The sequence below is a fragment of the Passer montanus genome, unplaced genomic scaffold (genome assembly GCF_014805655.1).
Source record: "Passer montanus isolate IOZ18808 unplaced genomic scaffold, ASM1480565v1 scaffold2, whole genome shotgun sequence".
NCBI lineage: Eukaryota > Metazoa > Chordata > Aves > Passeriformes > Passeridae > Passer > Passer montanus.
The window spans coordinates 9,878,632-9,906,527 of record NW_024366591.1 but is presented as its reverse complement, the minus strand read 5'-3'; the positions used below and the strand labels follow the sequence as shown (position 1 = coordinate 9,906,527).

The 27,896-nt window shown below is 39.6% G+C and overlaps 1 protein-coding gene across 1 annotated transcript in view; it reads left to right on the top strand.

Moving 5' to 3' along the window:
* Positions 1 to 986: 986 nt before the first annotated feature.
* NID1 (nidogen 1) overlaps positions 987 to 27,896 on the top strand; it is a 53,397-nt gene continuing 26,487 nt past the window's right edge. The window contains exons 1-9 of the mRNA XM_039706830.1: positions 987 to 1,098; positions 12,385 to 12,719; positions 19,291 to 19,590; positions 20,685 to 20,914; positions 21,557 to 21,984; positions 22,837 to 22,986; positions 24,230 to 24,481; positions 25,597 to 25,797; positions 27,619 to 27,864. Coding sequence (XP_039562764.1) covers positions 987 to 1,098; positions 12,385 to 12,719; positions 19,291 to 19,590; positions 20,685 to 20,914; positions 21,557 to 21,984; positions 22,837 to 22,986; positions 24,230 to 24,481; positions 25,597 to 25,797; positions 27,619 to 27,864 — 2,254 coding nt within the window. The remainder of the gene's footprint in view (positions 1,099 to 12,384; positions 12,720 to 19,290; positions 19,591 to 20,684; positions 20,915 to 21,556; positions 21,985 to 22,836; positions 22,987 to 24,229; positions 24,482 to 25,596; positions 25,798 to 27,618; positions 27,865 to 27,896) is intronic.

The window sequence follows — 27,896 nt, the reverse complement described above, 5'->3', positions numbered from 1 at the left end:
TCAGCCAGCTCTTGGAACCACTGCTACTCTGCATGAAGGCACATATGCTAAACAGAAAGAAAATATCCCTCCCACCCCCTCAAATAATTATGTCACCAGATTATGACCTGATTTAGGTAGACCATTATTTTCAACATGAACCTTTATGGGTTTATTATTGGACACCTTGATATAAGTAAAGAGTTTCTGTAACTACACAGAATAAAAGTTTTTAAATAATTAATGTGATTGCACAGGTGATCTTCAAAGAAAAAGAAACAAGTTAAAATATGTTGTATGAGCTTAATCAGTCACTACTTCTAAAGGACATTTTTGCAAGCTGCCATGCACACAGACACCAGGTCTTCCTCAGGTGCACTGGCATAGGTTGTGCCTTTATTTTGTTTGATTGAATTTTGCACATATCTAATGTCCAGAAATCTTGGAGGGAAAATATATGGCAATAATTTATAATCATTTAAAGAATTAAATAAAACAAAATTTAAATAATTTAATTTTTAATTACAAGCTCCAAAAATAAGATTGATACTTTATAACTAAAGTTCTAATTAAGATTAGTCTGTTTGGGGAATACATATTTTCATATAGATTGTAATTAACACTAAAATTAAGTGCTCTGTCTTTGCATAAGGTTTACAGTCCCTGACCTTGCTTGTACATCGTGTGTGTGTGTAGTGACTGGAGGCAGCTGGGGGCCGCTTACAGAGGGCATGACCCATTAATAAGTCCAGTAAAAACATGTGTTTCTCTAGATTTAACGTAGCAGGTCTCGCAGCAGCTCCGATCAGCCCCTTCCCTGCGGGTGCCTTCATGGCAGGGGCCAGCGGAGGGTGCTGGTGTTGCTGTTCTGCACACGAGCACGATGGAGGAAAAAAAAAAAAAAAAAAAAAAAAAAAAAAAAAACCAAACAAAAAAAAACACACACAAAAAAACCAACCAAAAAACCCCACCAAACCCGAGGGCAGCAGTCTGTGAAATGGTTAATAATGAGTGACAGTGAGCACCGTCTCCGACCTCAGGAGGTTGGGAGTGTGAGTGGAACAGCTTCGAGAAGGAGCCTGCAGCAGAGTGCTCCAAAAGGCTGGGTGGTAGGCTGTGGTTTGTCTCACTTTCAAAGTGTAAGGCTTGACATGCTGGCAGACACAGTCACTGGGCTCAGTCTTCATGGCAGGAGGTTCAGTTTGCCTGTTTCTATTTTGAAATATCTTTGTGGAACTGCACAACAGAGGTTTACATCCTTTAGCATAGAGTCATAGAACATGCTGAGTTGAAAGGGACCCATCAGGATCATCAAGTTCAACTCCTGGCCCTGTACAGGAAATCCCAATAATCACATCATATTCCCGAGAGTGTTGCTCAAATGCTTTATGGACTGTGTCAGACTGGTGCTCTGACCACTTCCTTGGGGATCCTTTTCCAGTGCCCAAACACCCTTTGGCTGAAAAAGTTTTTCCTGATATGTAACCTAAACCTTCCCTGACTCAGCTTCATCCTGTTTCCTTGGGTACTGTCGCTGATCACCAGAGTGAAGAGATTGGTCCCTGCCCCTCTGCTTTCCCTCATGAGAATGTTGAAGACCATCATGAGATTTCCACTCAGTCTCGTCCAGGCGTTGGCTGCACAGTGCATCCTTTGCAGTGAATTTTCACTTCCTCTGTGATACTGTAGATTCTTGGCTATTCACAAGCAATCTTGATGCCAGTTTTGAAAAGTCACCTTTTAGAGGCTGCAAAGTATGCAGTAATAAAAGTGTCTAGTGCTGTATCCCACTCGTGTTGAATAGCATATGCTTGAATCTTTACTGGTTGGCTTTCCAGGTAAGAGACCTCTGCCAGGGAAAAAGCTGCTGGAGCCCTCAGCTTCTGCTTTGCTGTAGCTGCAGTTTACCAGCTGTCCTAAAGTGAAAGCCTGCAACACCAAGTCTTTAACCCTCAATGACTAGAATCTGAAGACAGAAATAAACTGCTAGACATAGAAAGCAGGAGTCAAGCTCAACAAGGGATAACTTCTAAACACAGTGTTCAATCCTCTTAGCATCTGTGGTGTGCTGTTCTCTTTTTGGTTGCAACTAACTTCACCAGATTTTGCTCCTTGCACCAGTACCAGTGCCCTTCTTGTGCTGAGCAAGACAGGCCTGCCTATTCCTTTCATCTCTTCAAGCATCCTTCCTTATTACTGAGTGGCAGCATTTCTCTTTTATTTAAAACCAGCAGATGCTCATTTAGAGAATTCACTTGTCTTAGCTGAGCACTGCTGGAGGTAAGAGAGATCTTTGATCAAAGAGGAGATCCTTTTTTCCTGCAGAGAGCCAAGATCAGCAGGATCAGCAAACCCTGGCTTTCATTTGGTATGGCTGGGAGTGCACACATGGCTAGGCAGCAGTCCACCTCTTGCTTCTTTGCCTGCAGGACTGGATAGCCCAAGTTGTGCTCTTCTTCATTACCAGCCCCCTTCTTGAAGTCATTGGGACAATTTGCACAAACAAATGCTGGTTGTGACAGGCCTAATACTTGTATCCTCTGACTTAAAAGACTCCCATTCTCTTTTGCTTTCCCACCATCCTTCTCTCATTTGACTCCATTCTGAAATCCACATTTTCTTCTCCCTGGTTGTTCCTTCTTGATTGAAAAAAGACACCCTGAAAGTATGGAGTGAGATTACTGTGTCCAACAGGCTTCCTCTTAGTCCTGGGTCTGGCTCTGCCACAGCAGAAGCAGCTGAGAGCAGCTGGTTCAGATACTGGGACAGTAACTGAGCTGTTACTCTGCTGAAGCAGCACATGCAACAAATATTTATGTCTGGTACCAAGAGGGGAAAAGCATGTTCAGAGAAGATAGACTCTTTGGAAATGTCCAATGTCCTGACCTCAGGCAAGGCTGAGCAGTCTGGGGGGGATTTCTGTTTTAGTCAGTCTGAAAACTGTAATACACTGTAGGGAATGTTCAGAAATCTTAGAAACTAGAAAAATTATTACCATTAGTGAAATAATAAGGATAATGTACTTGTAAGTTCTTCTGTACATGTAACTTATATGCAGTTGAATATAAGCCCCAAGGTTGCAAATACTCAGGCAGAAATGTTCCCAAGTTTTGGAGAACACTTAGATGCATGAAACATGCAGGGCATGCTGATGAATATCTGGAAAGAAGCATCAGCAAGCAAGAAAATTAATTTAGCTTTGGTCATAGTTTGCCAAGCAAAATGGACATGATGCTCTGGAAACTTCAAATGTAAGGTTTTCTTCAGACAAGGATCATACTAAACAGAATTTCCTCTCTAACTGACCTACCTTTGTATATTGCTGTCCTTGAATAAGAGGGTTGTTTGAACAATAATGTCAGGGGTGGCTTTATGCTGTCGCATTATTTTTTTTTTGTTTTACTTTACTCTGAAGCATACATCCTGTTTTCAAAGTAATGGCACAATTTACAGAGAACAGAAACAGCTTGCAGATAATTCCTCCACCACACAGAATGAAAATTGTTGCATAAGTGTTTGTATCATTCCCTGTTACTAAGCCGTAATTCGTCAGTCATATCCTCCCCAATGGGGCTGAATTTGGCAGCCAGCAACAGAATCCTTTGTTACATATTCACTGTAAAAAACTTTACTCCTAATTTTTCTTTGGGATGTTTTTTTCATTAATTTTTGCCATGTGGTAGCCTACAGAGGATCTCAAGTTGGTGAGCTTTTTCTGAGGCTTGTGAGCTTTAGGAATAACTACACAACTTCACACTCTGCATATCCATGGAGAGGATAATTAGCTGAAATTGGATTTTCTTGAGTAGAAACCTGATCTGCCCCACTTTAGAAAGCTGCTTCTGATTGCTAGGAAATCTCCACTGAGTTTCCTATGTGTCTTCTAATTTGCCAGGTGGACAAACTGTATTTCTTTGATATCTGAATTTTTCTCTTTGGAAAGTGAAATAACAAAAAATGTTTCTTAAATCATCAGAAAAGGTTTTGAAATTTGGAAGATTGGAAATCTGACAAATGGAAAGTGATTTTTGAGAATATTGTGATTGTGATTTCACCGTGATTGCTTGGTGAAAATTGCTTTATGTTTTAGCACTGTTGCAGGGAATAAGCCAGAGGGAAAAAAAAATATTTTGGATAAGACAAAGTAATGTTCTGAGTACTTAAATAACTGAATTTTATTTACTAAATGGAAGAAGCAAAGAACAGCAGATTTCCCACAGAAAGAGCACAATGCTCTTGTTTGTTCAAATGTTGTGGCTCATTCTTCAGAAGTTATTCTTCCTCCTCAGATGAAAGAAAGGTTAATATCCACCAAAAAAATCAATAATTTTCTTAAAACTTCTGTCCAGTGTAGTACATTTTTTCCCCCAATTATTTGTTTTCAACAATTTAATCTCCAGTTTTTTCAGATTATACAAGCTGTGACAGATTGAATAGGGGTGTCTAAATGACAATTTTGTGTTGTATTTAATGGCTCTAAAGATGGATGTGTTGCTGGATAGGATGGGTATTTTAAGGGACAAATGCATTAAATACATAAAATCAATAAATAACAAGTATTATATATTCCAAGATAAAATAGAGAATTAAGGACCAGACATCGTTTTGTTTTGGATAATACCTTTTCTTTCCTAACTTATTTCCTCAAGTTTAGTGGCCCTACTTGTAAATAAATATAACTCATGCTGGCAGAACTGTGCAACTGAGTAATTTTGAAAGATCTGTGCTGCTGGAAAACATTCAAATGTTTTTCATGCAGGAAGTTTGAGGGAATCATAAAAGATTTACAATTAAAGGGAAACAGACATGAGTTTCTCTGAGAAAGAACTCAAGGAATGAGAACTGGTCAATGAGCCATAAAGAGGGTCAGCCCTAAGATTCCATAAGGTTAATAAAAACACTCTTCTGAAAAAAGATAAATAAGGAAAGATACAGATAACCAGTACAGTGTTAAAGACACTTGTGGGGAAAAGGTATAGGAGGAGGATGTTAACAGTGGGTTCAGAGAGCTCAAGGGAGAGAAGACAGGACAGGTGAGGTCATCTGGTTGGAGGTCCAGTAGCGACTGCAGAGCAAAAACCAGTAATTACCTGAAAAGGCTTTGGTAACTTTTCATTTGCTTGTGCAGCTTTTAAGTTGTAACAGTCTTGCTATCTCTCCCCCTTGGCAAGCTTAGAAACCTGCTTCTGGTTGCAGGTACCCAGGTACCTCTGTATTCCTAAATGACAGATGGCCAAGGATCTCCCTCCTGCACTGAACTCCTGAATATCCAAGCTGCCCAAGTGCTAGCTGATCTGCCCGTTCCAAAAGGCTCTTTCCATGACAAAACACAGGGTGGTCTGGCAACAGTTTGCTCCAAGGACCACACTCAAAAGGCAAACACAAGTCACGACCAGACTTGGTTCTTGCCCTTTCTCATCCTCCAGAGCTAGCTCAAAGGGTTTGCAACTTCAAATACCTGCACATTCCCTCGTGTTGCAGACTTTGGTATCTGACACGCCCTTAGTTTTGTGCTTTAACACTGCTGGTCTCTGTAATGGTTCATTTTATTTCAGACACACTGAACAGGAGTAGGAAAGAGGGAGAAGAATGAAAAAAGACATGTCATAGGGCGACAGGAGCCCAGCAGAGATTGAGGGCTAAATGCTTTGCAGGGTGGACACTCCAGTGAGGTTTGGGGTTAGTAGTTTGGACACAATCCAGCCCTTGCTAATTGGCCTCAGGGAGCACCCTCTGTCCCTCTCTCAGCTGGGAGCGTAGACTACACAAGAAGTTTGTTTCCAGCAACCTCTTGTAGAAAAGACTTTTCGTGCTCTCATCCTGTCACTTCTCCAAATAAGTTATTGCACCAATTCCAGGGTTTGCAAATCATGCCTATTTTTTTCCCCAGGGGCAATGTAATTGTTTCTGTGCTGAGTGACTTTAGTGCAGATCTCTGTGTTTTATTGTTGCTCTGTGGCAAAAATATAGTGTCACATCCGAGTCTAAAACACTAAATTCTGTTTGGGAAGAAGTGAGTGGGCCATTGCTTGTGCTAGTCTGCAGATTCCAAGTGAAGTGAACAGCAGTATAAGTCCTTGGGTCAGAAAGAATAAATAGCTGTAATTCATGGAATTACTCCTGGGTCTTTTTGAATCTGGACTGTTTCAAGTCAGGGTAAAGTTCACAGTCTTTACAGAGTTTTAAAAAGGAGCAAAAAAAATCTTTCAGCATTGAAATGTTTGGTGTGTTACAGCCATCTGCATGTGCTATGTCCAACATTTTAAACATAACTTGCCCCCAAACACACAAATTAAGTCTTCAGGTTGAAAATGTACAGTCAGTTCTTGAATTCACGCATGTCTAATCTAAGACTAAGTTATTATAGCACCTCATAGCTAAAATTTCCATTCAAGACACTGGGAAACTATGAAGAAGAAAAAAGAACAAAAAAGTAAATTTAAAAAAGAAACTATGAAAGTACCGAATTTATATCCACCAGTTTTTACTACCATTTTGTGTGGAGTGATTGGCAGAATTGTCACTCCAAAATTTTGCCTGTTGACAATGTTCTTGGAGTCTAAGGTTATGATTCAGCCATTCTCAGAAAAGTTTTGCCTTCAAGCACATACATACACCCGCGCCCCCCACCCCGAAAATTATCTTAAGCTCACAGATAAATTTCAGTAACTTATAGGAAGCTTTGGAGTGTTCTGACTGGATTCCTGAAGGCAAAAAGCCTTTGGTGTAGCCACCCTTGAACAGCTGACCAGGAGACATCAGGAAATGTTTACATCATATTTTTTCAATGGAGGAATATTCTTTCCCAGTAGACCTTGACCAAAAATGAAAACATTTACAAGCAACCTCATTAAAGGAAATATTAATACCTATTGTTCAGTCTAGCCAAGTAGCCAAGCATGGAATTATGGGGAACTTTGTTCTTCCTCTCTGTGAGGCTTTCACAAATATATCTACATGTAAAGACAAACCACAATGTAATTTTGAAACCATGCAGTTTATAAGAATAGATGTTATATTAATTAAATATTTCTTCCCTTATTTAGTCCTTTTGTAAAAAGCAGTAATTAAAACTGTTGGCCTTTGCTGCACCACTGCATCACCTATCCTGAGTGAAAGTCAATTTCTCTGTTTTACTCACAGTCACTTAAGGTAGATTCTCCTGAGTGAATTTCACTAACTTAGGCAATGGTTTCCACTCCAGAAAAATCAGTTTCACGTATAGGACATTTTCCTTGTAAAAAAACATTCAATAATCTTGGGAGAAAACAGGTTAACTGTCTTCTCTGAATTGTTGTGAACATTTAGACCCATCTGAGAAATCATATGCTCTTTCTAAATGACAATTGCTGCAAGATATATTATTCTAGCAGGCAGAGAATCCAGGCAGAGCCAGGCTCTGTGAGGCTGGCTGGGTGCTCTGCAAACACAAGAAGCTGATGTGAGAGAGTAACTTGTCTGTCACAGTAAAGACTGTGTTTCAGTGTTTCAGACTTTAGTAGCCTTTCTGAATGTTTGTAAAAAAGTTGAGGATGTAAAAATTTGTTAGAGAATTTCCAGCCAGCACAAGCATCAGATCTGTGCTTGGCCTCTCTTTACTTTCTGATTGTCATCTAGAAGCTTTGCTGCTGAGACTCAATGTGGCATCTATTTTTTATTTGTTACATCTGCACCTGCAATTCACAGTGAAAATCTGGATGCCACATGAAAGAGAATACAACATTTATCATTGCCTTTGGTTTGGGTGCACATTCAATCTGAAGTAGTGGTTTAACTTGAGATGTACTAAATACTAATACAATACTAAATACTTTATCAGACTACAAGGATATATATTTTCCCTGTGTGTAATATCTCTTTTCTGAAATCTGACACAATTATCAGTGGGTTGGAGTAATTATTTCTTTAGTCTTGGGGAAGATAGGTGGTAAATGATACCTTTTCCATAGCTGTCTTCCTGTCCCATTCAAATTGGCTTTCCTCATCCCATTCCCATTGTTTGAAAAACAATGTTTCTTCATATTGTAACTGGTTTTTATGTGTATGAGAAAATGATCATACATTTTGTCTTCCTGTCTTCACTGCATTTTTTAAAACTCTGAAGTAATTTTTATTGTCTGTTTGCAGACTTTTATGGCATAAAGCAAAAACTTTTAGATAATAACAAAACAGTAAGACTTGGAGTAGATGTAGTAGTTACTGCTGAGCTGAATATTTAAATATAAGACTAATTATATATTGTCTGGCCCTGTTACAATTCTCTCTTACTACAGAGAAGTTCAAGAATTCTTACTGGATTAGAGAATCTGTTCTTGAAAGAGATCAAACATTAGGATGTAAGAAAGATATTTTTAAAATAAACATATTAAAAAGAAGTCATGTTTTTCATATGACTACATGTCAGGTGGGAGGATTGTAAGGCTACTTTTTTTGTCTAGCCATTTTACAGTGCTAATATTTTTCTGTTCCATTTTCCATCGAATTTTTCCTAAATGTTAAATTGGCATGAAAAAAAGTGTTCATGACTCTATACAAGTATTACTTCCTCTTTGAGGTTTTTTTCTGTCCGCTATTAATATAGTTACCAGCTCTAATAACGAGAGATAGAAACAAATTAAGACAACCCCAGAAATACAAAGTGTCTCCTTGCACCAGACCTAGGAAGGCTCTAAGAACTTCTGTATCTCCCATGTTCCTTGCCCTGCTCTGGGGCAGGAATCTGCTGCAGCCCTGTAGCCTTATATTACAGCAGTGTAGCTCTCCTGTACTGACCACGCTATTGGCCTTGGCCAAGTGTTAGCACATCCCCATTCTTGCCCAGGTGTTCTCCAGAACAGGATATGAGTTTCCAAGAAGATTGTCCTGCAGTGTTGCTCCCCTTTTGTTGCCCTGCAGTAGCTCTGCATGAGAGAAAAAGGAGGGATTCTACAATCTTCTACACTCTGCCCTAATGCAGAGGCCAAGAACGAATGTTGCCATTCATGTGAATCTCTTCTCAAAAGCATCTAAGAGTGCCTCAGAATTAGTTTCTTTCTGTAGAGAGTTGTGCTGCAAAATACAATTTTTTTTTTGAAGATGCTCCAGAGTTATGGGCCCTGCCTGGTGACACTGGCTCATGTAGAGTTACAGAAGGAATCTCACCGTGTTCCGCTCTAGTGAACAATGAACATTAAGTTCTAAGACAGAGTGATTTGAATTTATGATGTGCTCTCCATGATCTTCCTGTGAGCCTTGCCTTTGCTTGTGACTCTCTGATTCCCATGACCTTGTCTCTCTAAAAAATGCTCCTTCTCAACAGACCTCAGTACTATTCTTTCCTGCCAATATCCCAAATACTCAGTTCTCTCCAGTTTATGACTACGTGGTTACTCTGTCCTTTGATCCATCTGCTAAAATGCTTTGTTGTCACTGGACAGCAGAACATCATCATGGGAGGCCCAGGGCATTACTTCCCTTACTCCTTACAGTCATGCCAGCAAAGGGAACACTAGCTCCATTTTCTCTGTTAATGAAACCTGGGGAGGGGCTTGAGAAGGTCAGGCTTCTCCATATCTGTATCCCCTTTTCCAAATCTCCTCACATTTAGGCAGTGAAATGCTCAAATACAAATATGTGTGTATCTGTGAGCTATTTTAATACTGTATGAACATAGAAAGTCAAGTCAGATCAGCTGGACTGTCTCAATTAATTGTTAAATACAGAATTAGTCTTTAAGGTCTATTGTTTAGTGATCTGACCAATCTAGTGATGACTTCTTAAAGATTTATATCATTCTACTTCCACTATGCCTAATCTATGATTTATCTGAAAATAGCCCCCATGGGAAGGAAGCATTTGCTGATACATGGTTTCTTTAGTTATTTCTTTTAGTTATTTCAATGTCCTAGTCACCTGTAATCCTCAAACTCACCTTAATTCCTCCATCTGTTTGGTGCCACTCTTCAGATATTTGAGTGAAGATGCTCCATGTTTTTGAAGCATGATCTTAATCAAATATCTTCAGTATAATTTAGTCAAGTATGTATGTTCAGTTCTTTAGCAATTTCCTTTTGTCCCCTGATCTTTATTTTTGGTTTCAGTCTGAATTCCTTCCAGTGGTGAATTTTCTGTGACACCTCTGATCTCACAAGCAATCTCTGGAAAAGCAGTGTCATTATACACCTTTAGAAAATGTCACCTCCTTGTAACAAAATGAACCCAGCTCATTTGTTGTTCAGGATCTCAGTGGCTGTTCAGGGAATACTGTTGCTTTGTAAACTGCTGCCATATCTCATTTAATATCCAATGGAAATGTGGAGTTCTTGGTATTTATCAGCTATGAAAGACCTTCCAGAAGGTCTTTTTCAATTGGGACATTCCAGTTTGCATTTAAATACTTTCCTTCCATTCTTAAATCTTGTTGAAATCTTTTGCATTCTCCTTTCTGGATGGAGTTAGCAATTAATATCTTCCAATTAATTACAATATAAGCAAACATGCTTTTCCACCCCCCTTTTAGGTCCTTATTGAAGATGCTAGAAAGGACAATGGGAAACTTATTTACTTGTATTAGAACTAACAATGCTTAAAACTCCTCACAGTGGTAGCTGTATAGAAGGCAAATTTACAGCTACAGCAGAAATATTGCAATCCTCTTAAGGTAAGTATAGACTAAACAATCCCAATATGCTGACTAATGGACAAAGGGTTTACCCTAGCATGGCTATTACCCCATGTTTTAAACATGCAGATGAAGATACTTAACTCTTGGGCCTTCAAATCTATTTCAAATTTACTACATTAAGTTTCTAGCTTCTCAGTAGTCCCTATCCTTCAAATTCTGGACATAATACTAGGAAACCATGTAAATCTGACAGGAAAATGTTACCACCTCAGGATCTTCTTCTTGTTTTGCTTATGTCTTCCTTTTTTCAGTCTTACTGTTGTAGTAAATGTGCCTGTGGAAAACATTAAGCCTAACAAAAATGATGCTCTTGTGAATGTGTATGTGTTACCATGGGGGTTAATTTAGGCTTTTTCTTTGCTGTGGAGCTGTGTTGCACAAGCACGAGAACCTTTAGGTTCTGCAAATTTGGAAGATGATTTTATGCTGGGGGGACAGGTTTGTAATAGGAAGATGATTTTGTGGTGAAGGCAGCTGGTGGTATGCCAGTGCACACATACAATGTGTATAAGAAGTTACAGTTGGCTTGTGGTTAAGTATTGATTGTCAAATGTAGAGAAAGGTACCTTAGTTGGATTTTGAGTCATCTTTGTGTGTATGTCTATGCTCAGATATGGAGGTGATCCAGCCAAAAGGCTGCTCTTTTGGCAGTGGTTCCTGGATAAGTATAAATGGTGGACTCCGTGAATCCACCAGTTATTGTCTTAGAGGCTCTGTAAATATGGAGAGAAGTCACAGGTGAAAGGACAGCGAGAACTCAAGGAGAGCAGACTCATCTTCCTTCTGGACCTCCACACTACTTTGTCTCAGTGACTGTTTTCATTGACATACGGAACCCAAGAGTAAAGAGATGCTAGTGATAATAGTGATTAGATATGTTTATCCTTATCTCCTTTATGCTGGCATGGTTATAGCTCTACCCAGGAATGTCTTTTGCTCTTGCAATTTGCCAAATGTAAAATCACACTTTCTTACAAGGGGAAAAAAAAAAATTAAAAGGTGCAGGCATTTAAAGAAAAGTAAAAAGCCATGCAAAAAGCATGTAGGTAGCATTTTGGCTGCCTTTCCTCAGATGATTATCTGCTGTAAACATTCTGTGGACATATCACAGCATATACTTTGCTGACCAAGATTTAATCCTTAAATACTGCTGTCCTCACTTGGAAGCTTTAGGAAAAATATATGAAATATAACCATTTTTCAGTTGCTTCTGAGTGTTCCAAGGGAGCAGGACTGCACTATAAAACAAGAAGACATAGTCAGAAGTAATATATTTACATATACCATATTTTTTATCTGTATTCATATCATCAGCAATTTTTTGTTTGCAGATTTGTTTTATTCATTTTTTAGTTTTATTTTACAACCAAATGCAATTCTGACATGGATGGTGTTAATTTACGAAACACATTCCAATGTATTTATTCATTTCCCCCGACAATGAGCACCTGGTATCAAAATTATTTCAGAAGGCAGCATGGGGATTCATATTTTTGTTTCACGTTGATTTTGGTATTTGGTCTCGGTTCTCTGGCTGTTGAGAGGTACTGCAGCTGCTGGATTTCCAAACTAACGCAGAAACCCCACTGGCCCTTGCGGAGAGCCGTGGTTCTTTGAAAGCCTCTGCCGGATGCCTACGACCCGGCACAGACTTAACTTCCCGAGTTTCGCGCCTCACGAGGGACACTGATCCCGAAATCGGCTGAGCATCCCTATCCCTATCCCCATCCCCGCGCCCCCAGGGTGGGTCCCCGCGGGATGCGCGTACGCCGCTTTGCTCCCGCGGGCGAAGCCCCGGGCCAGGAGCGACCCCCGCGGCGGACCCCCGCAGCCCAGCCCGTCGGGCAGGCGGAGCGGTCGCGGGGGTCCCGGGGCCGCCCCGCCGAGCTGCCCGCGCTGGGCGCTGCTGGCCCTGGCGCTGCCCGCGCTGGCGCTGCCCGCAGAGCGGCTGGCGCTGCTGCCCCACGGCCGGGACCGCGGCGATGCCGCGCTGGAGCCCGGGGACGATGTGCACTCGGCGGCGCTGGAGCTGAGCACGGCGCTGCGCTTCTACGGCGCGGCCGTGCACTCCCTCTATGTGAGTGTGGGGCCCCCTTTGGTGGCGGCGGGTCGGACCCGCGCCTGGGGACGCCTCGGGGAGCTTTGGGTGGGTGCGCGGTGGTGCGTGTGGGTTCCGTGTGGGTTCCGAGAGCGCCGAGGCCAGAGGTCCGTCCAAAGAGCTTAATTGTTCCAGTAGTGTTCAGTCGGGTATCGGGGCCGTGTTAATTCCCTTCTCACACTATGGCCGGGCAGATTCTTCGAGGTACACAGCCTCCGCTGGGAGACAATGCAACAGATAGCAGGAGCGTAAAGAAAATGCAATCGACTAGCCAGAGTGAATGCCATTCCAGGCGTTTTCTGCACTCATACAGAGTGTGTTCGGCTCAGAAATATCCGCGTTGTGGTCTCTTTTGTGTGTTTTGGCATGCCAGAGTCACAAAACTGAAGCGGGGTGTCTAACCAGCAGCCTAACCTGTCGAAGATTGCATCTCTAAGCACTGGAAGAGCTTTCTGTTCCTTAATGTCTTGGGCACCCTGACGTGTTCTTTGCTTTGAGTCTCTTAAAGCATCCTTGATGGGCTTGCACAGACCATAATTTCTCTGTGAAGAATATGTGTGGTCTCCTTATTTACAAATTTACAGAATGGAAACGGGTGAAGAAATATGTGGAGACAGTAAGAGTGATCAAAGAGGAGGAAGTCCATATGCATAGTAATTGCAGGCTTTGGGCTGCAAGCACGTCTCAGCCTTGTGAGCATGTCTCACAGCTGAATCTGCATCCCAGAATGGTGTGTGCACGTTTATAGCTGATGTTCAGTGTTTGAAGGTGGGATTGAAAGCAGATTGTCTGGAGCAGAGCTGCTCAAAAGCAGCCATAAGGAAAATGGTTTAAAATGGCAGCATGTCTTCAGAACACTGCAAGGGTACTGCACACTTTATCATTGCCTCTTTTCCCCTGAAGCCCCATCAAGGCTACACTTGAACATGCTGAGTAGCATGTTTAAGGAAAATGGTTTAAAATGGCAGCATGTCTTCAGAACACTGCAAGGGCACTGCACACTTTATGATTGCCTCTTTTCCCCTGAAGCCCCGTCTAGGCTAGCACTTGAACATGCTGAGTAGCATGTTTGGAAAGGTTTTGATAGGGAAGGCACAATGTGTTTAGGGTATATATTTGGTAAATGTAATCCCACCTCCCTGTCCCGATAAAGCAGTGTGGTTTAGTATCATGGATCTAAGAGGCAACTCAGTGCATTAACCAACATGAAGACACTTGGGAAACTAGAGCTCCATGTGATTGCAGTCATTCAAAATTTAATGTACTCCCATGCACTTGAGTGTTTCATGGGTATTTACTGAAGATATAACTTGTTTGTGCTACTCTGAGGCATATTAGTGCTGACACATAATTTACACTCCTTTTCATTGTCCATACTGCCACTACTTAGATAAATCCTGAAATCATATCTGAAATCTAAAATTTTGAGGGATTTGGTTTATGCTTGTGTGGAAAATGGATGTTGTTCACTGAAGCTGACTGAGATGAAGTACTAGGTGGAGTTCAGACTTCAGTTTGACCCTTAGTTCATTGTTTTGCCTTCTGTACTTCAATTTTGTCACTGATTAGTCAAACCAAGTAAAAATATGCTTTTAAAAGGACAAACATGTTCTTGAGAGGTAGTGGACTGTATATTCAGCCACTGAGAAACTAAGATAGCAAGCAGCGTGTCAGGTAAGCGACAGAGGCAGGACGGAGTTTTCAAAGGGCAGTAAATTGATTAAACAGTCTAGGTTTCTTGAGTTTAATGGTCCTGCTACTTGCCCCACCCTCAAACAGGAACAGTTCTAGTTAGTTTTTGCCTGAAAGAATAGCCATATAGAGTCTATTTCCAAATCACTTCCAGGGCTCTGCCAGAATCTCTCAGTACTAAGAACGGGCAGTTTTAAAGAATGGCATTTCAGCATCAGTCTATACACTATGCAGAGGCTTTTTCTTGCACTGAATCTGGCACAAGTATTGCAGAGCAGAAGCACAGTAGAAACTTCATGGGCATAGGGAGAGGAGAAGTATATCTGTTAAGGAAATGTACTGAGCAGTTTTTAATGAATTTTCACAATACACATTTTTATTGTGTATTTGCAATGTGTATTTATGAGGCTCTACGATCTTGCTTGGCTGGAGTTCCCAATGTATTGCTAGTTGGTAATAAATATTATGAAGCTGATACAATTTACATTTAGTGCACATCATTTTACGTAGAAATTTTGTGTGGATTCTCTTTCTATCTTTTTTTGCAGTTGAGAAGCTGAGTTGTTTAAGTTAGCTGCACACATAAATAGAAAGGCAAGGCATTCTGTGAAGTGATTGTTTAGTACCAAGTTGTCATAAAATCCCTGGTAATGAAATTTTCTCTCACAGACAGAAGAGAGCACTTTTATTTCATATGAGTGGAAACAGACTTTCACATATTGTAATCTTCAATATGGTGCTTTTGTATGTAAGATTTATAGCATTGAACTCTATCACTAACCCATACTATTCTATTTGTTTTAATAACACACTTTTATTAAGGCTTTTTCAGTTTACACTGAAACTCACTGGTGGAAAAATGGAATGATTAGGAGTTACCTCCATTTAGGAAATGCAAGCTTGGTTCCATTTTTTTAATCCTTACTTCTATTAGCTTCTTAAGTAAATAGTTGGTCATGTTTGTATTAGAAAGCTTTGCTGCTATAGGTCAACTGTCACTTCATTATAAAAGTAAATTCAAATTTTCTAAATGTTTTTTTTATGCAGAAATATTCAAGCCCATAAAATATCTAGTCATTGAACGGGGAGAAAGTGCCTCATTTGTTAGAAACTTTAATTTTTTGTTGTACACACAAAGATACAATTTTTCTGTTAATAGAAGTACTCCTTATTTTGAATTCCTCTTCTCATTTGATTTTCAAGGTGGACCTATAACTGTGTATGTGCATTATTGGTTCTGCTACAAACCACAAATGTATGTTAACTATGCATGTAATCCAGAAGTTTAACATGCTAAAAATACATCTATGTTAGTTCCTGTCAATTTAAATAGTGTTATACCCTAAAAGGAAAGACACACTCTAAAGCTTGTCTTTAGACAACGCCCACCTGAGGCCTCTTTTCCCCCCTTTCCCTTTTGACAGGAATGATGCTTTGATGAAACCCAGTACTTACGCCAAATTACTGCTCTTTATTGTGGGATTCACACTTAAACCTATGTTTGTGACCTTGAAAGAAGCAGGGTGAAGTTAAATGAGTATTCACTGTCTTTGTCAATATAAATGTATTGTTGAATCTGAAAGCCAAAAACATTTACTTTCATTATTAGTGAGGGGGTTTTTTTTGCATTAAAAATCTCTGCACAAATTGATCAGCTGGTTTATTTATTTTCATGTGATGACTTGCAAATGTTTTCTGGGTTGTTGAAACATTCCCTAGACATTTAAAACTGAACTGTCTCATTTAAAAACTTTCTTTAAAAAAAGTTTTAAGATGGGGTTTGCATCTCCTTAATAAAATTACTTCTTACATTAAAGCTTTTAGCAAATAGGAAAGGAGTATCTAGAGACATGTCACTAAGAGGTGAAAAGAGGAGGGCCATTTCTTCTGGCTTCTGCTTTATTCTGCAGTATTAACCAGTCCTGATTGTATTTTCTCTTAATGCTATTTTAATCCCTGCCATAAATGGGGGATCATGAAGCTGCAAAATCTACACACACCAGATCTGATGAAGAGCATGGAATTTGTTTAAAATACCTCAAACACCAATCATACCTCACAAGAGGATTTCTGCAAGAGTAGGGCTGTTTGTGTAAAAATGTAAGAAAGCAGAAGGAAAACTTTTAACTTGTACTAAATTTATGACTTTAAAGAGGGAGTGCATCTCTTGGCTAAAAGGTCATAGCAAACAGACTGTAATGGCCACCACTCTCCATCCTGTGTTCCAGTGGTATGGCATGATTGGTGGGTTTTTATTTTCAGCTCATATTTTAGCTTTGTTTTACAAGAATATGAAGCATTTTATGGTGTACAGATGTTGCAGGAATTCTGGGAACTTTTTTGGACTAGATTTCTCTTACATGTCTGACTCCAGTTGTAGGGTTTGTAATTAGGTAACCCATGCTGTCTTTTTAGTTCTTTATTCCTCAGATTCATAGCTCACCTTAGGGTCTGTGGCCATTGTCAAGACATGAACGACTAGTGTAAAAATTTTCACACTATTCAGCTTCTTCTCCCCCTTTCTAACATGACCTGCTTTCCCAACATGTTTGCAGAGATTATTTACGGCTTATATAGCTTAGATATACTGTTCATATATAAAGCCAACTCACCTATTTTTACAGGGTCTTAACTTTTTTAGTATTTTACACTCTAGCTGTTAATGAAATTGTGCATCTGCAATTATACAATTTTCTGCAGAAAATACAGTCAGCATACGTCAAGCCACTTTTAAGATAAAATCTGATATACTGTGGGAAGTGTTTGCCAAGTTTTAGCTAATGGTTTGTGATAAGAATTATCCAGTTATACCCCAAGCTGACTGACTACTGGCCTGTGTCAGGGGACATGCTCTGACCCTCTGGGTAGCCAAAGGAGAGTTCAAGGTATAGGTGTTTCTTGTGTATGGAGGAGTGATCTGTATCATACTACTCTTTCTGATTTACTGTGTCTAGCAGCAGTGGTGGTCCAGATTTTAAAGATGTTGCCAAGGCACAAGTAGCCAGCATCCTTGATGGGCTTGCACAGACCACAATTTCTCTGTGAAGAATATGTGTGGCCTCCTGCTGGCCTCCTTGTTTACCAAGTGGAAAACAGTGAAGAAATATGTGGAGAAAATAAGAGTGATCAAAGACAGAGAACAGCTCTTGACAGGGAGTACATGAATAGGCTGGGGGTCTTAATTCTGGAGGAGAAATTACATAGTGGGAGACACTGGGTAGGATTTTTCTATGTCCCAATGCAAAAAATTAGGGCCATCAAATGGAGGGGGAAGCCAGACTGAAAGCAAACAAAAGTAGGAGAGACCTGACTCATACATTAGTGGAGTTCCTTTTTAAGGGATTTTGTGGATGCATAGAGTTTGTATGTGTTAAGACAAGACTCAACAAATATGAGAAAGACATCCGCTGAGATAAAACAGTCAAACCACAGGGAATCCCTTGAGGTGGATGCAGTTGGAGGCTCACTGGAGAAGTATGTGCATGTCCTCTTCTTTTGCTGAATCTCTAAGCTGGCAGGCTACTGGGCTAGGTGGCCTTGCAGTCTAAGTCAGCAGCCATTCTGACCCACTTCTAGACATTTGTAAAGATTTTGTCATGTTGACAGTATCTTGAATGTGTAAAAGATCCATCAACAGTTTGTTCTTCTTGGATTCACAAGAATCCCTGTGAGTGAGATAAATCTGCGGGAGATGGCAATTTTAATTTCATAGCTTATGGTGACAGTTCTGGGACCTCTCTCCCATTTTGAGTCCCCTGTGTATGTGGCAGCAGCTCTAGAGTGAGCGCCTGGCTGCCCTGCAGGTATCAGATGTGTCCTGTTAGCAGGCAGTCCAGTACTTGGAGGTGGATTTGTATGTGGCTGAGTCAGTGCCAAACACAGCTGGTGGAAGGGCTGGGCACAAAAAACTCTGTGTGTGCTCTTTGTGCACAGCCTCAAGGCCTGACACCTGTAGTCTTGCTCACTGTGTGTGAGAGCCAGCTCTGGTTTGTAGTGGAGTTTGGCTGTCACACCTGGATGTGACCTAGCACCTGGATGTTTGTATTTATCTCACTTTTAGTCAGAGGTGGCTGACTGTGAATCATCATCTCACTGATGGGTTGAATCTCCCTGAGCCAGTATCTATGCATTTGCAGACCAAGTATGTAAATTCCTTCCCCCAACCCCCTTCAGGTATTAGACCCATTTTCCTATCGGGCTGTGTCAGGGCACTCAGCTGTAAAGGAATTCGTAGGGTGGCCTGTATCTGCTGTGGAAATTCTGTCTCTTAGGCTCTACAGCCTCTGGTATAAGAGCTGTTCTCACAGCATGTCTTCAGAGTGAGCAGCAGCTTGTTGTTAGCCTTGCACAGTAGCAAAGAAGTTCCTAGGAGGGTGGCTGTAGTGAAGTGAATACTAAAGCAGTCCTGGCCAGGCAAAGAGAAATCTGTGTCTTCCCAAAAGACTTCATCCAGGCTATTACCATATATAAGCATGGAGCAGTTATTTTGGGTTGGCATCTATGTGTGAATTAATTCTTCGCTCAGAAATTCTATCACCTTCTGAAGCATTGGTGGGAATCTTATGTACATCCTTGTTAGAAGAGACAATAGGTGTCTGAAATCTAAATAGATAAAATCTTTATCTAGGAAAAAAAGGCTGTTCTATCTGTAAAGTTGACCTCTGATTTTGGGTAACCGAAATCTCAGGACTCCTGACATGGGATAAAAAAACCTAAAAGCTTAAAAAAAACCACAGTTACTTTTTAAACACAAAACTTTATTTTTGATACAATTTCTTTTTGAATTAAAATTAAAATATTGTGATATGGAGTACCTGTGTGGGAGACAGTTGTGTTATAATTTTCATCTTTTTATTAGGTTACCACTAATGGGATTATTGCAGTGAATGAACCCTCAAGTGAAGAAAAATACCTTGGTCAATTCCCAGTGAGTTTTGGGGCTATTGCTCCTTTTATGGCTGACCTGGACACAACAGATGGACATGGAAATGTGTATTACAGAGAAGATTCATCCTCAGATGTCTTGCAACTTGCATCGGACTACATCAAAAGAGGTTTTCCTGAGACTGCTTTTGAACCCAGCAGTGTTGTTATTGTTACCTGGAAGCTTGTGGCTCCTTTCCAGGCACCAGGAGAAGATCATGCTTTGGAAGAAAAGGTGAATGTTAATCAGAGCTTTAAGTCGTGTTGGACACATGCTCAGCTAAAGTGTAATGCTGTAACCTTTTGCTTTGAAGGCTTGAAGTTCTTTGTGTTAATTTGAATTCTGCAGACCTAAGAGTATATATCGTCGTCGAAAAGGCTGCAGCAAAATAGGAGTTTCCAGAACTTTTACTTGAGATTTATTTTAATAATGTTTTACTAATTCAAAAGATAATGCTTGAAACTACATAGCTGATTTAGTTGTGTTTCCTAATGACTCTTACTTTGAATGTTAAATGTGTTGGGATAATAACTGAACCAGAATATCCTGACCTCCCTCTGGGAAATGTAATCCTGCTGGCTTGCATTTTTCAGAAGACTCTTAAGTCACTTTGACATCAAACTATGTAAAATCAGATAACTATATGGATTAGTAGGATCTTAAGCCCATTTTGAACAGATGATACTGCATAAATCAGAAAAAGCTCATGTTTTGCAGCTAGTATTGGGTTAAGAAATAGCTAAAGGTTATTTTTATTATTATTCACAAATAATTTTCCCCTTTTTAAACCATTCAGGTACTATCCTGCAAGGATATGTAGCTTTGTATACCATAATTGTGAAAGTTGATGAGAACATTACCATTACTTAGCACTGCTTTTTATGGCAACAACTAATTTCTTTTGCTGAACTTGGCTCAAGCATTGTGTTTATAGTAACAATACTGCACCCTGGTAGCAATGAACAGCTGATATCTGAGGTGCTGTCCTAGTGGTTCCTACAGTAGGCAGGAGTGTTCCTGTGGGAAAAGACTTGAGCAACATGAAGCTTGAACTTTACTTTAAACATTCTGTTTACAGAATTTTTTATTTAGTCTAGCACATCACTTCTGTTATTTGAAAGAGATGAAATAGCATCCTACAGCATTACAGACCTCAAAATTGTTATGCTTTGGGCAGCCTATCTGACTATTTCTTACAGATGTAATTTACTTTTGGTAATTTTTTTCTTTTTAATGAAAATTCTGACTTTCATTTTGCATTTAAAAATAAAAAAATACTCTTTCTTAACTATTTTGACATGAGTAAATGTGTATTTTTTTTTCCACAGAGAAACACGTTCCAGGCTGTCTTAGCCTCTTCTGATTCCAGTTCCTATGCTATTTTCCTTTATCCAGAAGATGGCTTGCAGTTCTATAGCACATACTCCAAGAATGACGATGAAAATATTCCTGCTATAGTTGGCTTTAGTGAAGCCTCTACAAACTACTACTTTTGGGAAAAGTCAGGATCCTACAATGTCATTGCTAATGATGAAGACAGCATTAGAAACCTGTACAAGTATGTTTTTTTCTTTGTTTAAACTCCTCAAGAAAACATCAGAGTTCCATGGTTTTCTTAATTGTAGCATGAATCAATGAGAACTAATAAGATCCCTTTAGCCACTGCATGAGAAGTTACAAGATTTGCCACTGATAAATATCCACCCCCTTGAGGACTTTGGTGTAATTTGTTAAAAGTCCATATTCCCATTATCACTGGCAGGAATTCCAGTATACTTAGTTCTTCTATAAGTAGTACCACTTAGACTTCAACTCTTTGTAAAGTATCCTGGGCAGGTTGTTTTTGTGTGTTCGTGTTTTTGAAAGAGAGAGTGAACTAGTAGGAAAAGGAATGAGTTAGAAAGTTTTAGTAAGTGGTAGCAAGATCTTTGTGGCCCTAAAATCTCCTTCTGCTCCCACTGCTTTGGAGACAAGAGAGCTAGAAATTCTCAACAGAGCTCTGGGTCAGGAGAAGAAAAAATGTTACTCAAACTGTCAGGGGTGTTCCGCAGCTGAATAAACTGTACCTATAGGTAAGTATGTAATGTAGGTAAGATAATGAGACAGGTTTTCCTGACACTTCACAGTGAAGGATAACATTGTGTGTAGGCTAGAAATACCACACAGCTTGCTTTATTTGGCATGTGCTTGTCTTTGACAGAAGCAGCAATGCTGGGAAGCAGGGTGTCTGGGTGTTTGACATTGGTAGCTCATCTGACAGTATCGTGCCTGCCAAAATCAGCAACATTTTGGAGACTGTAGAGCCCAACGAAGAAGACCAGGAGATGACTTCTAAGCCCTTCATGTCTGACTATGGTTCCACTGAAATAACACAGCAGTATATCACAAGTAGCACAGACAGCACTGAAGAGGATCAGCACCTTGTCACATACAGTGTTCCTCAGTTAGCTGCAGAAGACTTTCTGACTTCATACCAAGATGTAACAGGAACACCTTCAACTGAGTCTTTTTACAGTCCTCAACATTTCCCAACAGCAAAAGCTCCACCTCGCCAGTTTCGGATTCAGCAATTCCCCCCACAGCCACCTCAAGTCATAGATGTGGAAGAATTTGATGAAACTGGGATAGGTAAGGTCTTTTGTACAGTTTAGCTTCTTCTAACATGGACAGGCTGCAAAAAAGACATGTGAAAGGAATTGAATTATCAAAGAAACAATGTTTCCTTCACATTAGCTTAATATCTGAAAATCTGGGCACCTGTCATAAGTTTGTGTTATTTACTGAGGTAGTTAATTTGGATGTCACCTCAGATGCAGTTCTTGCCAGTCTAGTAAACCAGTTCCCTAGTCAAGCTACCAGACCTTTCTCAGAAAGTTGGGAATGGAAGCTGTCATAAAATTTTTTGGCTAGGGTTTCATGACCTCAATTCTTAGAAGGGTGAAATTAGCAATTCTAAATTCTAATAAAGCATTTCTAGTCAGTAGTGTGACTGACTGCCCAGATGTTACTTGTTTCTTGAAGCAGGTATGAGAATTGCAATCTCCATTAAATAACAGCGTAAAACAGGATTACAGGGCGCATCAGTTGCTGCATGGTCCTGGGTACTATACTGAAAGGTTTTGTTCTAAAGTTAAGTCCCCCTTTTGTTTTGATTCGGAAACAAGGACAAATTAAAACTATTGTATGTTTAGTTTCAACAGGAATTTTACTTGATCTGTGTTAATATAGATCTGCTGAAGTCAATAGAATTAAACAGTTTTCTAACTAAATAATTAAACAGCTGAAGCCCTGACATTTTCTGCAAAATAGTAGAAAGTTATTTGCAAGGTTAACCAATATTAATTGCAATAGTTTGTTTTCCTTAAGGAAATAATGAAAAGCTGATCAAGTGAGTCCAGAGATATTTTTAAACTATTCCAGGGATATGTGAATACCACAGTAATTACATTGAATATGAATGTCTGGTCTTGTTTTCCACAGTGTTTCGCTACCACACAGATGTCCAAGAGACGTGTGCTAACAACCGTCACCAGTGCTCTGTTCACGCTATTTGCAAGGATTATCCCAACGGGTTTTGTTGCAGCTGTATTGCTGGTTACAAAGGAAATGGCAGACAGTGTGTAGCAGAAGGTAACTGGTTTGAAATTTAGATACATAAGCAACAATTACATATGGAGTTCTTGAATGAGGTGACCTGTATTTAATTCCAAAAAAGACCTGATAAAAATTTTTTGAAAGACTTAGCATTGAGATATAGTGAAAGACATTTGAATCAGTAAGCTCTACTTTTTGAAATGTTTTTTTTGAGTGAAACAAATTATTTTGAGTGGTCAGTTATATGCTTTATGCATTTTAATGTGACTTTCTAGAAAAAATAAACTTCTTCTGTAAGTGACATCATTTAAAAGTAAACATAACATCCAGTGGTATTTCCTAGAATTAGCCATGAAGTTCCAACGTGTTATAATCTGATATAGTCCTCACTCTAGAAATGGACAGTTGAAAGTGATGAACAAATTAACTTTGATCAGTGAACCAAAGAGCAAAGGCTCCTCTGTGACTCTTAAGCTGCTTTGCTAAAGGGTGATTTGACAGATTTCTGTTAAATACCCATTTAAACTTTGTTCCCGTGTAAAATCCATGAAGGAATTTCTTATGTATACACTTGTAATCCTTGTAGTAATTCGGCTCAGAGTACAGATGCATTTCAACAACTCAAATAGTTTACTGCAAGACTGTGTTTTATAAACCAGGAAAGCAAAACCTCCTACTTAGCTTTCAGTTCATAAAATTGATTTTGCATAGCAAGAAAAGAAGGATCTGATGATAATGAAATTTAATCTTCAATGTAGGAAATTATATACAGGAGAAAATTAGCAATCCAAAATAATTACTTCTGTATAACACTGACTGTTTTCAAAATGGCCAGTAGTTCAGAGCCAAGAAATGTAATGGGTTAGAATAATAAGTCAATTATTCTAATGCCTAATGCGTTAGTCTTCTAATAGGGAATGAACAAATTTGCATTCTGTGTGTATTGATATGAAGTGTGATCTTAAGTTTCCGTCTGCCACTTACTGTGAGACACACTGTAACAGTGTTATGAAGTTATCCCTGCAGACAGAACTTTCAATGAGGATAAACAGCATCTCTTCAGGCAAATTTGGCCATTTAATCATCCACATAAGACAACACACTTGCATGTACCTACATAAGCAAGTAAGCACATGGCAATTTCTTGTCTGAACTCTGAATATTTGTTTGCCAGTTATTTTAACACTAAACACTGAACATTGTGAACACTCTGGACCATGTTCCTTGGAAAGTGTGAGAGTACTGATATTTATTCTGATGCATTGTATTGATTTGCCAGGTTCTCCTCAGAGAGTCAACGGCAAGGTCAGAGGAAGAATCTTTGTAGGAAACAATCCCGTTCCAGTTATATTTGAGAACACTGATCTCCACTCCTATGTTGTGATGAACCAAGGGCGTGCCTACACTGCTATCAGCACAATCCCAGAAACTTTGGGGTATTCTTTGCTGCCTCTTGCCTCTATTGGAGGTATCATAGGATGGATGTTTGCTGTGGAACAGCAAGGATATAAAAATGGATTCAGCATTACTGGTAACTTCTAAATTAGTGTTTAAAATTGCTATACTTTTCTCTGTCTTGATAGAAAAGAAATCTGTATTTAGAAGCAATATAGGGTGAAAACACACATCTATTCTGAGCTGCAAAATGGTTTTTTGTAATCAAGTTTCTCACCATTTTTCTTGTTTACAATATATAGACAATAGACCTTTTAATTTACTGTCAGTGTACAACAACTAAGTGTGTTAGAGAGAAGATTGGCTTGACCAGTTTCTCCTCAAGAAAGAGATTATTAAAAAGATCTGTTGGAAGAGTTGTTACTAGAGTGTACATAGTTACTAAAAAAAGGTTCTCCTACATCTTCAAGAGATTTTACTTGTTAAATCTCTGATTGTACCAACAGAGCAAAAAAGAAATGGCAACCTGACCTCTTGAGGGTCTGAAGCACTTTACAGAAACAGCTGCTGCATGACACGCAAATGACTCTCTTAGCTAGTTTGAGGGAAACCCCTGCTCACAATTCGAGCTTTTCATAAGAGATTAATGCCAAATCTGGTTGGTTGTGCTGCTGTGAATTCAAGCTGTAGATTCAATCTGTTCTAGGAGAACATGTGTTTCTTTTGAAAATTTGATCCTTTACAGACTTGTAATGTGAATTTAGTTGAACACAACTTTTTGGGTTGGGATTTTCTTGGATTTAGTATGTTTGGAGCTTGTTCTGGAATTTACAACATATATTCCGTTTGGTTTTGATTTGGAAACAGATGTCCTGGATTTTGATTTTTTCTTTTTAACTCTCTGTACTCCTAATGGGAATTTTCTCTAAAATATCCTTTTAAATGGTAGGATAAGGCCTACTGCTATTAGCTTAGTCAGAACTTCTTTTTAATTTTATTAAAACACCATTGCCCCAGGGCAAGGATTTGTGATTTATCATGTGCAGTGCTTAAAAAAATTTACTTTCAATATCTATTATCAGTATACTTCTGAAAGTTATTTCATTAGAAACATAAGACATTAGCAATTGTGCTGCATCAAAACTTGTAGACAATAGTAATTTATATTTTATGTACCAGAAGCAATATTTGGAATAGAAGGAGTTGGAAACCTCTATTAAGTTTAGTGTTAAACTAATCCTCTTTCTTTAGGTGGTGAGTTTACACGGCAAACAGAAGTAACTTTTCTTGGCAACAATGAGAAGCTGGTTGTAAAGCAGAAGTTCAGTGGCATTGATGAGCATGGTCACCTCACCATCAGCACAGAAATGGAGGGCAGAATACCTGAGATCCCATCTGGGGCATCAGTCCATATAGAGCCCTACACTGAACTCTACCACACTTCTAGTTCTGGTAAGGTTCCATAAGAATGAAATGATAAGAAAGTGCAAAAAGCAGAGCCTAAGGCAATCTGAAAAACATTCTTTTATTCCCTTTTTATTTCCCTAAATACAAGTGTATTTAGGACCCTTTGACTTTTAGAAAGTTGCATTTTACCCCTTAGGAAAAGGTTTCAAAAGAAGGTGGATTTTGAGTGGGAGAATGCAAATATTTCTAATCTTTTCATTGAAAAAAATACAGGTTTAACTTTCTCTGAACCGTTGTTTGCAAAACACTCTTGATTTCCCTTTTTGTTGACCTTTTTTTTATGCTGTTGATGGCAGTATGCAAGTGGTAAAGGTTTTCTCTGTAACTCCACAGCTCTTTTAGCCCTATACTGGTGTATAACTTTTTGTGGTAATGTCATTAAGTGAACTGTGATCTTTGATGAGACTAAACCCATTGTTTACCACCTTGTCTCATGTAAACTTCATCACAATGACTCTGAAAGCATTTATCAGTATTATTTGAGCTGAATTTTAACAACTAGCTGGAGAATTACCTCTTAATTCCCTCATCAGCTTCCTACATTGTCTCTTCAGTACTCCTCTCTTTCAATTCCTTTATCACAGATCGTAGGTTTCCTAATGGAACCATTCTTCATTCACTATTTGCAGGGCAATCTTGTTTTGCTTAATTATTTTTCTTTCCTCTTCCTAGATAAAATTATGTGTGTTTCAATACAAAAGGTAGAGAAGTGAGGTTGGAGTGCTGCTGCTGGCCAGCCAGCCCAGCTGTCAAAGGCATGAATAGTACAGATGAAGCAGCCTGTGCTGCACCCATGTGCACATGAATTCTGGAGACACTGCACTTTTCTCCAAGAGTGCACTTTTGGTTGCTAGAGCTAGAAAATTGTGTGGTTACATCATCACTGCCTTATGTTCACTAATGTCTGAGTTTGGTAGCCAGTGATGAACCCGCTTGTGCTTTGCCTGTTGTTTTGGACTGGGAGGAGGAGAAAGTGGAAGCAGCAGGAAGCTTCTGCTTTGTCCTGAACAAGCTGAGAATTTGGGCAGTGTCTGCTCTACAGAATAGTTGCCTACTTGGCAGAAATACTGCTCCTGTAAAGTCAGAGGCTAGAGGGAGGTGTCCTTCAGGCTGGATTTGATTTACCAGGACTCAAACAGCTGCAATTCTGCTGTCCTATGGCATATCTAATGGACTTGGCAGAAATCCAGCTTTAGCCTGCTGCTGCAAGTGGATGGGTATAGGTATGTTCTGGTGTCCAAACAAAGAATTGTGGTGTACTGAGGACCTTTCTGTTAGTGGGAGGATCCACAAGCCCAGATCTTTTTGAAGAGTTTTATTCACAATTTTTCACAATACAGAAAACTGTTGTGAAGCAGCAGCTCTCATAAATGCAGCTTCTTCAGGGCTCTGTTAAAATCCAAGACTAATAGCCTACAAAGAACTAAAAGTGGGTGTAGCTTAGGCAGGTGAGATGACTGTTGTGCTTAGCTTGGAGATCTAAAAAGGAAACTAAAGGAACATCTGAGTTTGCCGAGTTGAATTTTCCTTTCATTATTTGGAAATCCAGAAAGTAAAGTTAAATTTTTTTAATGTGTCAAAATAAATAAAATTGCTAATTTTTGAAATAAATTCTGTGATACCTGAGAAAATAGAAAGTGTGCTTAAGTGCTTGTTCCTTTGCATGGAAATACATCCACTTTCACAGCCTCCAGCCTTTAAAATTCCCATTTGCACTACACAGACTGCATCCCATGTTTCCAGATAACATTTGACAGGATGTTTTTGGTCCCTGCTCTGATCAGTGTGTTTGCTGTCGTGTCGCAGTGATCACTTCATCGTCCTCGAGGGAGTACACGGTGACAGAGCCAGAAAGGGATGGAGTGGCTTCCACGTACACGGGTGCCTATCAGTGGCGCCAGACCATCTCCTTTGATGAATGCATCCACGATGAGTCCCCCCATTCTGCTCCTGCCACTCAGCAGCTCTCGGTGGACAGTGTGTTTGTCCTGTACAACAGAGACGAGCAGATCCTGCGATATGCCATGAGCAATTCCATCGGCCCCATCAGTGGTATGTATCAATTGCACATTTTGCTTTTCTCT